At 38.6% G+C, this 14,162-nt stretch overlaps 2 protein-coding genes across 4 annotated transcripts; one reads left to right on the top strand and one right to left on the bottom strand.

Moving 5' to 3' along the window:
- The first annotated feature begins 1,798 nt into the window (after nucleotides 1-1,798).
- On the top strand, nucleotides 1,799-6,336 carry LOC113122260 (myelin-associated glycoprotein). Of its 2 annotated transcripts, none has more exons than XM_026293466.1 (9): nucleotides 1,799-1,936; nucleotides 2,148-2,510; nucleotides 3,307-3,579; nucleotides 4,012-4,263; nucleotides 4,349-4,600; nucleotides 4,712-4,802; nucleotides 5,526-5,606; nucleotides 5,711-5,780; nucleotides 5,884-6,336. In XM_026293466.1, the coding sequence occupies exons 1-9, from the start codon at nucleotides 1,888-1,890 to the stop codon at nucleotides 5,914-5,916; spliced, it is 1,464 nt and encodes a 487-aa protein (XP_026149251.1). In that variant the 5' UTR covers nucleotides 1,799-1,887; the 3' UTR covers nucleotides 5,917-6,336. The 2 variants fall into 2 exon arrangements, with proteins under 2 accessions (XP_026149251.1, XP_026149250.1); XM_026293465.1 differs by having other exon boundaries at nucleotides 5,523-5,606; nucleotides 5,884-6,334.
- Nucleotides 6,337-8,511: 2,175 nt separating this feature from the next.
- On the bottom strand, nucleotides 8,512-12,796 carry LOC113122267 (sialic acid-binding Ig-like lectin 12). Of its 2 annotated transcripts, XM_026293473.1 has the most exons (9): nucleotides 12,742-12,796; nucleotides 12,590-12,650; nucleotides 11,859-12,230; nucleotides 11,728-11,754; nucleotides 11,613-11,639; nucleotides 11,317-11,422; nucleotides 10,790-10,864; nucleotides 10,462-10,543; nucleotides 8,512-10,374 (listed from the first exon to the last, which is right to left on the bottom strand). In XM_026293473.1, the coding sequence occupies exons 2-9, from the start codon at nucleotides 12,648-12,650 to the stop codon at nucleotides 10,285-10,287; spliced, it is 840 nt and encodes a 279-aa protein (XP_026149258.1). In that variant the 5' UTR covers nucleotides 12,742-12,796; the 3' UTR covers nucleotides 8,512-10,284. The 2 variants fall into 2 exon arrangements, with proteins under 2 accessions (XP_026149258.1, XP_026149259.1); XM_026293474.1 differs by lacking the exon at nucleotides 12,742-12,796 and having other exon boundaries at nucleotides 11,317-11,419; nucleotides 12,590-12,728.
- Between the last annotated feature and the right edge of the window lie 1,366 nt (nucleotides 12,797-14,162).

Genomic DNA, 14,162 nt, shown 5'->3' with positions numbered 1-14,162 from the left:
AGCTTCTATCCCAGGGACAAAATGCTGAACCCTGCATTTGTTGGAGATCAGGGTTCCTGAATGACTGAATACAGCTTGGACAATTAAATCTACACAACAAGTCAGCAAGAATGTTCTCTTGGTTTTGCTCTTTGATCAGGTAACAGCAAAAAGTCCCTGTGAAGATCCTGAGACATCACTGTAGGTGTGAACATTAACAGCTCAGACAGTGATCTTTTAATTTGATTTGAAAATGACACTGGTCTTTCTTGTATTAAATGTAAACAGAAGTAGAAATGTTCTGCATTCTCTCGTTTGTGCTTGATTTAGCCAAACATAAGAAAGCAAAGCTTAAGTAAACGTAAATGAGATAAACCGTATCATGACTCATCCTGTGTCAGGCAGTTTGTCTGTTACCCACAGAACAGGAAATGGCATGTTCGCTTTAGAAAATGCTTCACATCTAAACAGCGTCTCTTATTGTCTTTGACTGAACTTGATTAGGATTGGGGGGGGGGGGGGGGGGGGGGGGGGGGCATCATTACTCAATTACTTATTTCTGGCATCATTACATTTCTGTTAATGACTGACCAAAATAATCAGGGATCATTTTCTGTTGACTTATCAGTTTACATGTCATTGCTTCAAGTAGCACTGACTGTTCAGAGAGATGTTTCATGCTTAGCAAAGCATTTGTAGTATATAAGTGTAGCATGCATTGTATATCACTGCATTGTATATCACTGCGTTGTATATCACTGCGTCGTATATCACTGCACTGTATATCACTGCACTGTATATCACTGCATTGTATATCACTGCATTGTATATCACTGTATTGTATATCACTGTGTAATCTTCTCAAAGGACTTTAAAGCTGGAAGTAAGATGGAAGAAAGCTCGTTAGACAGCTGATACAGTTTTGGCCCGTTCGTTCTGCTGCAGATCTGGGTCTGTGTACTTGTATTTTTGTGGTGTGCGTAAAATATTGCATCAAGAACAAATGATGTGTTTCAATCACTACCTCAGCTTGATTAAAGATGAATAAAGATACATTCAGAGGAAAGTCAAGAGGAACTCAGCAGCCTTGGCTGCCCATAAGCAGCATATGTTCAGTAAACATGTTGAGTAATTCAGTGGCGCTATAGTCCTTTATACGACCTGAATATCAAATAATTAAAGAGTCCACGAGGGACACTTTTAGTTCACCAAGACGTGTTAAAGGTCTTGTTGGTCTGCAGTGATTTGTGGAAGAAGTCTGTGCCCTACACAAATAAGATTATCCACAGTTATGATTTCTAGAATCAATTTTATTTCTAACCAAAGAGGGAAGTGACAGCAGCTGAATAAGGCAAACATTTCAGGGGCAAAGATCCAGAAAAGACAATATGTATGACTTCTTCTTCTTTCTCTTCTTCTTCTTCCTCTTCTTCTTTTTCTTTGGGCTGCTCCCTTCAGGGGTCGCCACAGCCAATCATCCGCCTCCATTTAACCCTATCCTCTGTATCCTCCTCACCCACACCAACTACCCTCATGTCCTCCTTCACTACATCCAAGAACCTCCTCTTTGGTCTTCCTCTGGGCCTCACAATATATCCATCCATCCATTTTCTATACCCGCTTATTCCTTAACCAGGGTCATTATATATGACTATATTTGCTCTTTACATCACAGCCTGAAAATGTTCTATATACTGTAGTTTTTGAAGGATATGTGACTTTTAATATAACACATAGTAAAAAAAAAAAAACAAGAAAAGATGATTAATAGACTTCCCTGTCTGTTGAGACAAAAATCAGATATAGTGCAATGGAAACCGAATCATCAAGAGGAAATGACAGCGTCACTGCTCAACCCTAAAAATATCTTACTCACTTTACTTGCGGGTCTGACCTGGAGGAGAAAAGATGTTTATTCTGAAACGGGCTCTGCTCTTTGTGTGTTTCTGCTTCACAGGTACGGTGCATTTGTCTACACTGTATGTAGAGCAGAAATATTTTATTGCTCATGAGAAACTGTTCTGTCTTTCTGATGTGCTTATGCAAATAATAAAATAGTCTGGTCAATCTGCATTTAAGTAGATTCTCCTGGTTGGTTTTCTTCTGCTTACTTTTTGTTTTATTTCACCCATTTTTCTCTGCGTTTTTTTTTTTTTTTTTTACCACAGTTGCTCGTAGTGAAGCCTCATCTTGGACCGTTACAGTGCCACAGTCAGTCAGAGGTGTCCTGGGATCCTGTGTGGTTATTTCCTGCAAATATGATTTCCCACATACAACGAACAAAATCACTGGGTATACTGGGATTTGGTACAAAGACACAGATCAGGTCATCTACCACCCGCAGACGTCTAACATCATAGAGAATTACCGCAGTCGGACAGAGCTGCTGGGAAACCTCGAACAAAAAAATTGCTCCCTTAAGATCAATTCCCTTCAGCAGAGTGACCAAGGGTCTTTTTATTTCAGGATTGAAATAGGAGGCCATGACAAATATACTCACAGTAATCATAAAGTTTCCATTACAGTGGATAGTAAGTATTAATCACATTTTATATACATCTTTAACAGTATAGTTATCGCTTTTATTTAACTCTAGTTTTCTTAAAATATATATATGTGTTTTCCTTGAGTTTCATACATCTGTGTAGAGAACTGAAACTTTAGCTGTTTAGTGATGGAAGCATGAAAGGATGAAAAACTGTAACATTAGCACAAATAAAGAGGAAGTCCAGTCACTCATCACGGTTCAGATCAGAACAGCTGAAACCTAAAAAGACCATATTGGCTTGTCCTGTAGCTACCAAGGATTTAAACATGTTTTTAATGGACTTATTCTTTTTTTGCACAAATAACATCGCATCAGATTCTAAACAACAAAAGTAATAAATGTAAAATGCATTTATTGCAGACAGACAACCCATATTCAGAACTCCTACTTGTTAGGTCTCGTGCCCACAGTAACATTGAAGTCTGTCTCTTCTGTCTGACAGAAAATGATTAAACTTACAATGTGTGACTTAGAGTAGATTAAGAGTCTGTTTGCAGGGTGGTTAGGTGTTGGTGTTGGGGCGGTGGGGGTGGGGGGTGTTATATATAACCTAAAGTGTTATAACCTAAAGTAAGTTCCTCTTACATTAGATTCAACTTTGCACATGTTACAGTGAAGCTAGAAACCTTTATTTAAGGACAGTAAGCATAGGAAATGTTTTTCATGCCTTTGTCACACATTCCTCTGTAAAGGTTTCAGCAGTCCACTCCTGTGTTATGTTTACTAGGTTACCTGGGTGCAGTTGTTGCCCATCATAACTTTTGTTTTTCTTGCTGCAGGTGAACCAGCTCTCTCCATCACTGTGAAAGAGGAACTGGAAGAAGGTCAAACTGTGTCTGCGTCCTGCTCTGCGTCTCATTTCTATCCCGCCTGTCCTCCTACCATCACCTGGACTCACTCTGGACAGTCACAGCTCCAACTACACGATGCCCAGTGGAAATCCACTCTGACCTTTCAGCCCACCCCAGAGGACCACAACAAGGCTTTAGGGTGCACTGTAACATACAAAGACAAGCAGATGAAGAAAGCATCCAGCTCCCTCAAAGTGAAATGTAAATATGTTTTAAATGGTGTATTGTCTTTTGTTTTTGTGCAGTGACCCCCCCCCCCCACACCTTAGCAAAAACTATGAAATGTAAACACTGTGCATCTGGAAAGAACAATATTATGAGCGGTTCCTTGTATGTTACCACAGTGGCACATACAATTACTCAAGCACTGTACATTAAGTATAATATTGAGGTATTTGTACTTGAGTATTTCCATTTTCTGCTGCTTCATACTTTGACTTCACTAGATTTCAGAGACTTATACTCTTATACTTTTTATTCCACCGCAGTCATTTCATGACTTTAGTTACTGTTTAGATGAGATTCAAAATAAATATAATCATACCTGTTACTTCTAACAGGCATTTTCAAACTGTGAGATTTTCTTCAAGTGGACAATCTGAATAGTTCTTCCATCACTGTGCGTCCATGCAGATGCCCCAGTGAAAGTGAACGTCGCCTACAACCGACAAGTAAAGGAGGGACAAGATGTCCAGCTAACATGCTCCAGTGATGCTAACCCCCCTGCCAGCACCTATACATGGACTAATGCAACTGGTGCTCAGCTGTATCAGAAAAATCCATACACTCTGTCAAATGTCTCCAGACACACAGGAACCATTTACTGTTCTGCCAAGAATACAGTAGGACAAAGGAAGTCAAGTCCTGTACAGTTAAATGTGTTGTGTAAGTAAAAATGACAAACCAGGACATTTTCATTGAAACAAAAATAACAAAATTAAAGTAATACATTAATTTCTTGTCCTTCCAGATGCCCCTGAGATTAAGGCTGCTTCCTGCTCCTCGGAGGTGGATATGGTAAAGTGTGTGTGCATTGTGGAGTCCAACCCTCCCAGCAAGGTCCATTTTAATCTTCTTAACAGAGTCCTGCCAAGCACCAGCTTAAAGAACGATCACCATGTTACCAATGCGACTCTGCTCACAAAGTTTGAAGCGTCTGAGTTTATCCAGTGTTGGGCAAATAACACATTGGGCAATGCCGAGCGCAAAATGCCTCTCAGTGGTGAGGACGTTTATGGAATATCTCAAAAGCCTCACTTGCCTTTTATTCATAAAGGCTTATTTGCAATTATTGTAGAAAAACATTAACCCACAAAACCTTCTGTTTGGACAGACAAGATGATGGGTGTCTATATTTTCATCATTGCTGGAGCATGCGTGATTTTGGTGATACTTTTAATAATAGTGGCAGTTGTTAAAATATGGTAAGTTGGTAGAAAACAATTCTTCTGTATGTTTTTATTCTGATTTTGTGTTTTAGCTGTAGCATTCAAATATAAGTGCTTTGAGGCATTTAAAGAAACTGTTAACACACAGGCTGAAACTGAAGCTCACGGGCCAAAATAACACTCAACAAAAACCAATATTTCCACCAGACAACACAATCTGTGGGCAAATTAATATATGGATTCAATCAGTCACTACATATTGGATGGCAGAATACAAAACATAGCTCTCAGTATGAGATCACACTGTTCAAAGTGTTGAATATAAATATTTTAATACTATATATTTTTATAGTAATAAAAAACACCCCAAAGGGAATTTATGGGTGGAAATATCTAAAATAAAAATTTAAAAAATGTAAAAACCCTCCTCTCCATCAGTGCCTGCAGATATCAACACAGAGATGGGATCTTTTGTAGATGGAGGAGGACTAATTGCTAATTGAAGAGTTGTGTAAATGAGTTTCTTCCTAATTATCCAAGTTCTTTCTATCAGCTGTGGATGGATGTTTTCCTTTAGTTCAACACAGACTGACTCTGTGCTAAGAAGGTGATGATGAAGGTCAAACGAGAAAAACTGTAATATATTTTACACAGCACATTGTGGCACCTGCTCAGTATTGCAGGTTGTGTTGTTGTCTGTCAGTGTTAGCGTGCAGTGTCAGTAGCTTTTTTAAATTAAAAACCATTATCTGCCAGCAGCAGAAGATCTCCAGCACCTCAGATGAGTGACACGCAGGAAGGGAAAACTGTGGAGCCTCCTCCGTTTGCTTCAACCTACAGGTCTCAGTTATTACTGCAATAAACAAATGTTTCCTACTTTTGCATATGTGATTATGTGGAACAACAACAAAAACAGATGCTTACTTTGTGCATTTTATCCTCAGAAAAGAGATGGACAACGAAGATAAATATTCTTTCGTTTACGGGAATGATCAAATATATAGCAACGTGGGGGTATGTGACGTTTTCTTCATTCATTCATTCATTCATTCATTCATTTATTCATTTAATGTTTTACTGAATGGAAAAAGAGAGTGAGCTACTCCTTGTTACACAGGTTGAAGATGAGGCGATCTATGCCAATATGTAACATGGATTACGTGAAAGAGCAGCGACAGTCCCTCTGCATGTTGTCTGACTGGTGTGAGTCAAGAAAACTGAAAAAACATTTGCTGTTCTGTAAACGTTGCATATAATATTATTTTCTGAAACCTACCTTTGTCATACTACGTGTGTTAATAGTGTTACTATTGTTATGGTTGTTGTTTGTGTTGTCCATGGATTTCCCTGCTTGTTTGTCCAGTGCTAATCTGTATTAAACTATTCAAATACTTAACTTGCAAATATGTTTTCTAGCTCTTGAGTAAGTGTTGAGATTTTTGTGCACAGCTATAGCTCAAAGTAAAGAGCTGCACCCATCAGGGATTAGTTCGCAGGAGATGGTAATAAAATAATCCCAAATATTTGTTTAGGCCAAGCTAAAAACTTTTCTTTTTAGTGCGACATATGACAACTGCAAGTGTTTTATCTGAAGTGTTTTATCTGCACTCATTCTCCTTCTTATTTTAACCTTTTGCATATGTATTTTTAACTTTAACTTATTTCTGTAAAGCACTTTGAGTTACTCTGTATATGAGATGTGCTATATAAATAAACTTGCATTGCCTGTGGGGCCTTTCGTCAGCAACGCTCTTTCATAAACCTGACAGTAGAAGACATTACTGGAACTGGCAAACATCTCTGATCATGAGTTTTCCATATGTACGTCTTTGAACAGGCCGGATGTCCACGGCAGGCCGCCACGGAGGAAGCTGCTGCTCCTCCAAACAAAATAGTGCTGTATGCCAGAAGGGAGCACAATGACAAACGGCAACAACACTGTGGAAATGTTCTGTGGGCTGATGAAACAAAAGCTTAATTGTATGGGAAGAATATTCAGCACTAAGTATTGAACACAAAGCACAGAAAAAGAAAATGTCAGTCTGTAAACACAAAACCCAACAAATAATAAAACCTCCAGCGTATACAGTATGTTGTTGTGTACGTTAGTGCATTGGTCTTCCTGCTTTAAGAGTTCGCCCCAGCAGACGTACCAAAGGTCATGATGAAAGGAAGCCAATGTAAAAACACTACACTAAAAAAAACCCCCAGAAAAAGTGTTAAACTTCATACATTTGGTGTTTTCCAAAAATAACTGCAGGCCAAAGATAAAAAGTAAAAGAACAGCACATCTCAGTACACCATGAATGTAGATGCAAAATCCGCATGCAAGTCCTTTTAGCAGCTTTTGGTGAAGTCACACATGTTGGTATTATCACGTCATTAGCAACTGGTGTGAACAGCTCTGATAAGTTATTATGACAGTGACAAGTGTGATGAACTTCTGCCACCTGCTGTTACCACTTTGCATTACAAGTGCATCACAGTGAAAAATGTGTTTTAGTGATCAACAATGTCCTGAAGGTTTTGCAAAATGACTGAATCAGATCTGAACATTGTGTCTAACTGTCTAGGTTTTGTGGAAAGAGTGATTCATATTTGAGTTTTGTTCCAAGAGTGAGGTTTAGTGTTTTACAAAACGAGATGAGCTTTATTCATCCATCCATCATCTGTACCCCCTTAGTCCTAACCAGGGTCCCAGGGATCAGCTGGAGCCTATCCCAGCTCTCTCTGGGTGAAAGGCAGGGGTCCACCCTGGACAGGTCCCCAGTCCATCACAGGGCCACATAGAGACAAACAACCTCACACACTCACACTCACTCCTATGGGCAATTTAGAGTCACCAATCAACCTGACATACATGTTTTTGGACTGTGGGAGGAAACCAGAGGACCTGGAGAAAACCCACACAAGCACAGGGAGAACATGCAAACTCCACACAGAAAGGCCCCTGATGGGTTTCAAACCAGGAACCTTCCTGCTGTGAGGCAGCATATATATGTCCTCATTCTCTTCCTCTTGCTGCAATGTTGGCCTCCCTTGTTACCTAAACCAGGATTTTTAACATGTGGCCTATTTTTTAATGCTCAAACACTGATTTCTAATTGATTCTTTAGTTTAAGTTTCTGAAAATGGGGTTTAGTGTTTTAACAGTTCAAAAATACTGAAAATGTCCAAGGAATGTCTCTGAGCTGTGCAAACGTGCCATTACGACTGATTCAAGAGGTTTATAAGATAGAGGAGGACAACGCAACATGAAGTTCAGAGAAGAAAAGTGTTGATCAAACATCTACATCAGAAACTGGTATTTTATGATTCTACAACGTAGATCTGCATCGGCTCTACTTTCTCATGTAGAATTTTTATGTATATTTATTTATAGTTTTTTAACCTTTCTGCAAACTGACTGACTGTATGTTTGTGCAGTGAATTGAATGTGTGTATACTGCTGCTGTAATATGGGAATGTCACAGTTTGAGATTTATAAAGTCTGTCTGTCTGTCTGTCTGTCTGTCTGTCTGTGTAAAATAACGTAATATTTAAAGTAACAGTGTCTGATCTGAGCTGTGCTGAGAATGTGAAGATCAAGTGGATGCCAGTTTCATTAAAGTGCCACAGCTGTGTTTCTTCACAGGCACTGTAACCACGCTCTAACACGTAAAGTAGATTATAGGAATCCTTCCCAGTCACACCCTCCTGGTTTTACACAATCATACACACTAAAACAGTAAAAACACACATACAGTTGTATGTAAACTGTATTCATTTTAATCAGACACATAAATCAGACTGATGTGTTTGAAAAATAGTCTTGAGCAGTGAGAAAGAGCTCAGGTCGTTACAGTGCACAGGGTCTGAACAGTCATAGTACATGTTTCATTGGAAGGGATGAATGTAAAGTTCGAGGGTTGTTGCTTATCAAAATAAAAGCAGAAAACAAGACACAACTTTAGCAGCTTCACTAACTTCTGCTTTGCTACAGAACCATAACTAACAACTTCATCCTCGGAGAGAAGACACAATAAATAATAAACAAAACAAAACAGAAGTTTGAGCTCCAGCTCAGATGGAACAAGAAGTGAATTGGCAAACATGTTGAGAAAGACCCTGTTATTTCACAAACCCCCAGATGTGTTAAGGTATACAGACACACACGGTCCTCCGAATACTTTATAGGCCTACATTCATGCGTTTTACAGAAAACAGAACCATGACTCGTTACAAACACCTTGCAAAACTGATGTGCTCAGTATCTGATATGATCATTTCCTGTTACTCAGCTGTGCAACGCAGCACTAACACACCCTCAGGGCGTTTTGCATCGCATTAACTCAACAAAAACATCATAAAACAATCATTTTCAATGAAATGATTACTTTTCCAGTGATGTTCACTGTCATGTTTGGTTGTTACCTGAATCTACATGTGGAGACTGCGATTTTTGTTGCTGTGCTGGCAGTGTGATGCTGCAAAAACCCAGCTTTTACATCCCTCTAAAGGATGACAGCATTTTTCACATTATCTACAATATCAGGCATGCATGCTACAGCTAACCAAAAATAGTGTATGGCTTGATTAGCATTAGCTAACTCAAGCTAGCCTGGGTAAAGTTAGGGGAAGTCAGAAAAGTCCCAGCTAATGAAAAGGTAAGCACAAACTGGACTGACACAAACTTAGTTTCTTGTATAAAACTGTCACCACTTTTATAACTTTATGTTTGTACTGCAACGCAGAACAATTACTGGTCACTTAAAACGCAAAATGGGACTAAAATGGAAACTTCACAGGACTTTGTATGTGCTGACAAGAACCTTTGCATATCGGTCCAAATAAAGTACTTTGAATAGAAAATAATATCAGTCAATGGATCTTTAAAAAGGAGTTCAAAAGTCCTTTTGGACCAAACTACCAAACCAGCTTCTTGAAATTCTGTGAAATCGTATATGTTGACATTGCTACGTAGAAACAAACCTGCAGGACTGTTTCGGACTTTTTTTTTTAGGTCAGACACACAATCGCACACTTGCAATGTGTCATGTAGGTAGGTTAGGGTTCAATTTGTTTTGTATAACTAATAGGTTAAAATGTTTTCCTGTCTGTCGTTTGATATTAATATGAACACTGAAAGTCAATTTAATCCCTTTTCTCTTTTGTTCATGATGTGGCCTCTTAAGTGAGGAACCACAGAGACACAGGAACTGACCATAACCAACAAGAAAACTCAGAAAAGATACAGAACAACCACAAGAGAGATAAGAAAAACAACAACCACACACACAGTGACAAAGAGGTCAAACCTACAAATACAATCTAGCTGCATCACATTGTGTGTCTAATCTGAGCTATAAGTTTCTATATAGGATGGACGGGGGCACATGGCTGTAGCTGAAGACTTAGAGGGACATTAAGACGTGGTCTGTAAATCTTACAGCCCTGTGTCTACAATCTCAACAACCTCGTGAGAAAACCTCACCTGAAACATTTCTAAAAAGTCTCCTAAACCAAGCAAGTCCATGTTTTACAAGATTAACTCGTTCTTAAAAAAATTCACATTTTCATATATTTTATGTTTAAAATCTGTGTGTTCATCCACTTGATCAGTTCTGGCCTGCAACGACAGAAAATGGGTGAATGAAAGCTGTGGGTTTTCATTTTTGTCTTGATAGTAAAACACACAGCAGTGGAGGTCCCATACCTCGAGGTTGACGTAGACCGGTTCATCAATGACCTTCAGTTCAGGAACGGTCTTGTTTTCAAGTCTTTTACAAGATGCTTCACTGAAAAGACAACGTAGATCTGCATTGGCTCTAATTTGAGAAACAGCACTTTCCAGTTTATGCACATACATCCAGTGGAGTAACTGGAGTTTAAAATCTCCACCAGTATCTTCATGTATATTATTATATGTTATTCTATTGTTTGTTTGTTTCTGAAAACCACTGCTGTTTATTGTGTGTCAGTATACAGTAATGAAAGTGCCACTACTTCCATGTTATTTAACCGTTGTATCATAAAAAACAAACCTTCTGGCTTGGGTTTCTAATGTCCTGCTAAAATTTGCATAATATGCAGACTCCTCCCTGGTAAGAGGCTGTGACCTGTGAAAACAACGCTGACAACATGTTACTGGAAATTATTAGGAACAAAACTTCCAAATAAAAAACCCCTGACATGTCAGTTTAGTATAGTGAAGCCTAGTTTAAATACATTTCTATTAAATAAAAAAAATCGTTGATGCCAACATGTTTTATGACAAATAGAAATAAAATATAAAGAGTGCCTCTGAAATGGGTTTTCCACAAAGGTGTCATAATCAAACTCTCGTAAATGACTTTGTTCCCTTCATTTCCACATCTCATGATTCATTTCAACATCTACGGCACAGAAAACCTTTTTCCTCAGCAGATAAATATATTCTGCCTATAAAATGTATTCATTTGAATAAACAATGACGCATGTAAGAGTGAAAGAGGACTTTAAAATGTCTGCACATGGTTTAGCTAAAGAGAACATCGGTGGCTGCCTGTGAATAAGGTTCAAGTGAAGTTACCTGTTGCGTTTTTTGTAACAGACCAACCCAGTAACCAGAATAATGACCAGAAGTGCAGCAACTGGTAAAAAAATGGCCAAATACATTGATGTGGTTTCCTTTTCTGCTGTGGAGAGAAGTAAAACTGCTGTGAGTGGTGACCTTTTTAATCAGGGATACTGAATTATAGCTTTTTATGCATGAATTTATCTGAAGCTTTTGCAGAGTCAAATGCTTTAAAGATGACTAAACTGTCATTTAAAGTCTGTTAAAGCTTCAAAAACAAAATAGTCTGTGTCAGTAAGATGATATTGTACCTTGTACCCAGTACGTCGTTGCTGTATCTGTTAAGCAGAAATCATACAGCCTGTTAGCAAACTGAGAAACACATTATACTGTTTGATTGAGATAATAAAAAGATTAAGGTTATACCGGGACCGAGAGTGACTGGCAAAGCATCTGGCCATGTGGGAGAAACATATGAAGACGTTATTTAATTTCCCTTCGCTCAAGTGTATAAATACAATTTAAATGAATGCTCAGATGATTTTCTGAAATCTTACTTTGCACAGTAATGGAGACAAAATTCTTGACAAAGCTGTAGTTTTCTCCTTTTGCAGAAATTCTCACGTAGAGCTTCGATTCACTATCACGGATGTTTAGGATCTTGAGGGAACAATTTCCTTCATTTTTATTTCCAATGAGCTTGGTCCTACTTTTGTACTTCTCAAGTAGAAACGTTTCATTTGTGTGAAAGACAAATGGATTTTTGTCCACGTCATTGATCAGAAAGCTGTTGTTCCCAGGCTTTTTCCAGTAGACTTTAACATCTTCCGTGTGGTATTTCCTTGGGTAGGTAAAATTACATGGTATGATCACGTCGGAGCCCAGTGTTGCACTAATCTTTCTCTTGACTTGAATATTCCAGCTTTGACCTGTGTTCAAAACCAAACTAGAATTATTCATCCATCCATCATCTATACCCTCTTATTCCTAACCAGGGTCCCAGGGATCTGCTGGAGCCTATCCCAGCTCTCTTTGGGTGAAAGGCTGGGGTCCACCCTGGACAGGTCCCCAGTCCATCACAGGGCCACATAGAGACAAACAACCTCACACACTCACACTCACTCCTATGGGCAATTTAGAGTCACCAATCAACCTGACATACATGTTTTTGGACTGTGGGAGGAAACCAGAGTACCTGGGGAAAACCCACACAAGCACAGGGAGAACATAATTTTTTTTTATTTATTAAAGTTAAACCTCAAACAGTTAAATACAAAATGTCACCTACCTTGAGACTTAGAGGTCAAGATCAGTATCAGACTCAGATCGATCAGGATAGGCAGCATCATCTAATGCAAGACAAACGAGGTTAGATGACACGATGCTGAAATCTTATAACTAACTGAGTTCTTGAGCAAATACCTGTAAATAAATACTCACCCTGATACATAAGAGGTTCTAGTGCTCCCTCCTTCTTTGTCAAACTGATTGTGACACCAATGTGAATTTCGTTGGTGTGTTTCCTGTTGCTCACGACTGGTGAAATGCAAAAAGGAAGTGTGTGGCAGAAATATGAACCCCGGCCACAAAATAACTTTTCGATTCACTTCCAGAGGTCAATGTTACAGGTGGACCACTGACTGATATAATCACATGAGCTCAAACGTAAACCTTTATGATGCATTCTGAAATGTTCATTTCCATTTAATAAAACGAACATCTCCTCCTTAAGAAGTGTTCTCAACATATCACCTTCCGACAGTCTGATCTTGAGGTGGATTATCTCCAACAGATGATTCTTTTACTGTACATGGGACACAAGATCACAGACGTCATGTAACCGCTGCTCTTCACAAATACTTTTATATCTGCCCATATTTTGATTTATCCAACTGTCCTGCCTCCATTGTCACTTCTGGATCTTTAGTAATTCTTGTTTGACTGTATTTAGAACCACAAATAGAAAATATTGGCAGTGACATCTCTCGACCAAAGCTGATTTGTACTATTTTTCCAATTAAAGATATTTCGGTCATCACGTCCTTTGCTGGACCAGGTGATTCCCCAGCCTGATTATTCATAATACATGTTTTCCTTCCCATGTAACCTTCACCTGCACATTTAGTCGTATATATTATAATGTATATAATAACATTATGGCACGACTCTGAACTAATTCCTGACAGGAGCACTTTAAAATCCCCACGCTCTCGTGGCATAAAGTGATATTTAACCTTTCAGATTTAAGCCTTTCTTCTGTCTGTTGTGTCTGTGCTCAATCTAATCCATGCTTCATGTACCCTGTGGGCGAGATCCACCATTTTTTACTAATATTTACTGTGATGTCATTAGTAAGTCTTCACATTTACATTTTACGTCAATGTGCACTGTCGCATATTAAATGAGCATAAACATAAACTTCTCACTGGAGCCTAAACCTTTTGTCCACCTCGTTTATTCACAGCAGGACAAACCTGATATTTTCATCAAAAACAAATGGAGGAAGTTTTTGTGGGTTCACACATTTATTGTCACATTTGTGCATCTCAATATCAGTAACACAAACAGAAATATCGGCACACACATTAACAGCACCTCTGCTCTGTTATACTGAGTAAAGGCCATGCACCACTAACCAGTTGTAACCAGTATAACTCAGTAGGTTTATAGGCACAGACAAGACACTGTAAGTTCATGTTTTTCAGTAACTATATGTTTGAACATGTGTTTTTACCTCCTATGGTGAAGTCATATCCTCAGTAAGTCATATTGTATGTGAAGCATAGATTGTATTTAATGTGATGGCCTTCAAACATTGAATATGCAGCTGAACTTTGACCAGTGAAACATCCATTAAATGT

Source organism: Mastacembelus armatus, chromosome 16, assembly GCF_900324485.2.
Source record: "Mastacembelus armatus chromosome 16, fMasArm1.2, whole genome shotgun sequence".
Classification (NCBI taxonomy): Eukaryota; Metazoa; Chordata; class Actinopteri; order Synbranchiformes; family Mastacembelidae; genus Mastacembelus; species Mastacembelus armatus.
Note: the sequence above shows the minus strand (reverse complement) of the source record. Positions and strands in the feature narration are given on the sequence as shown.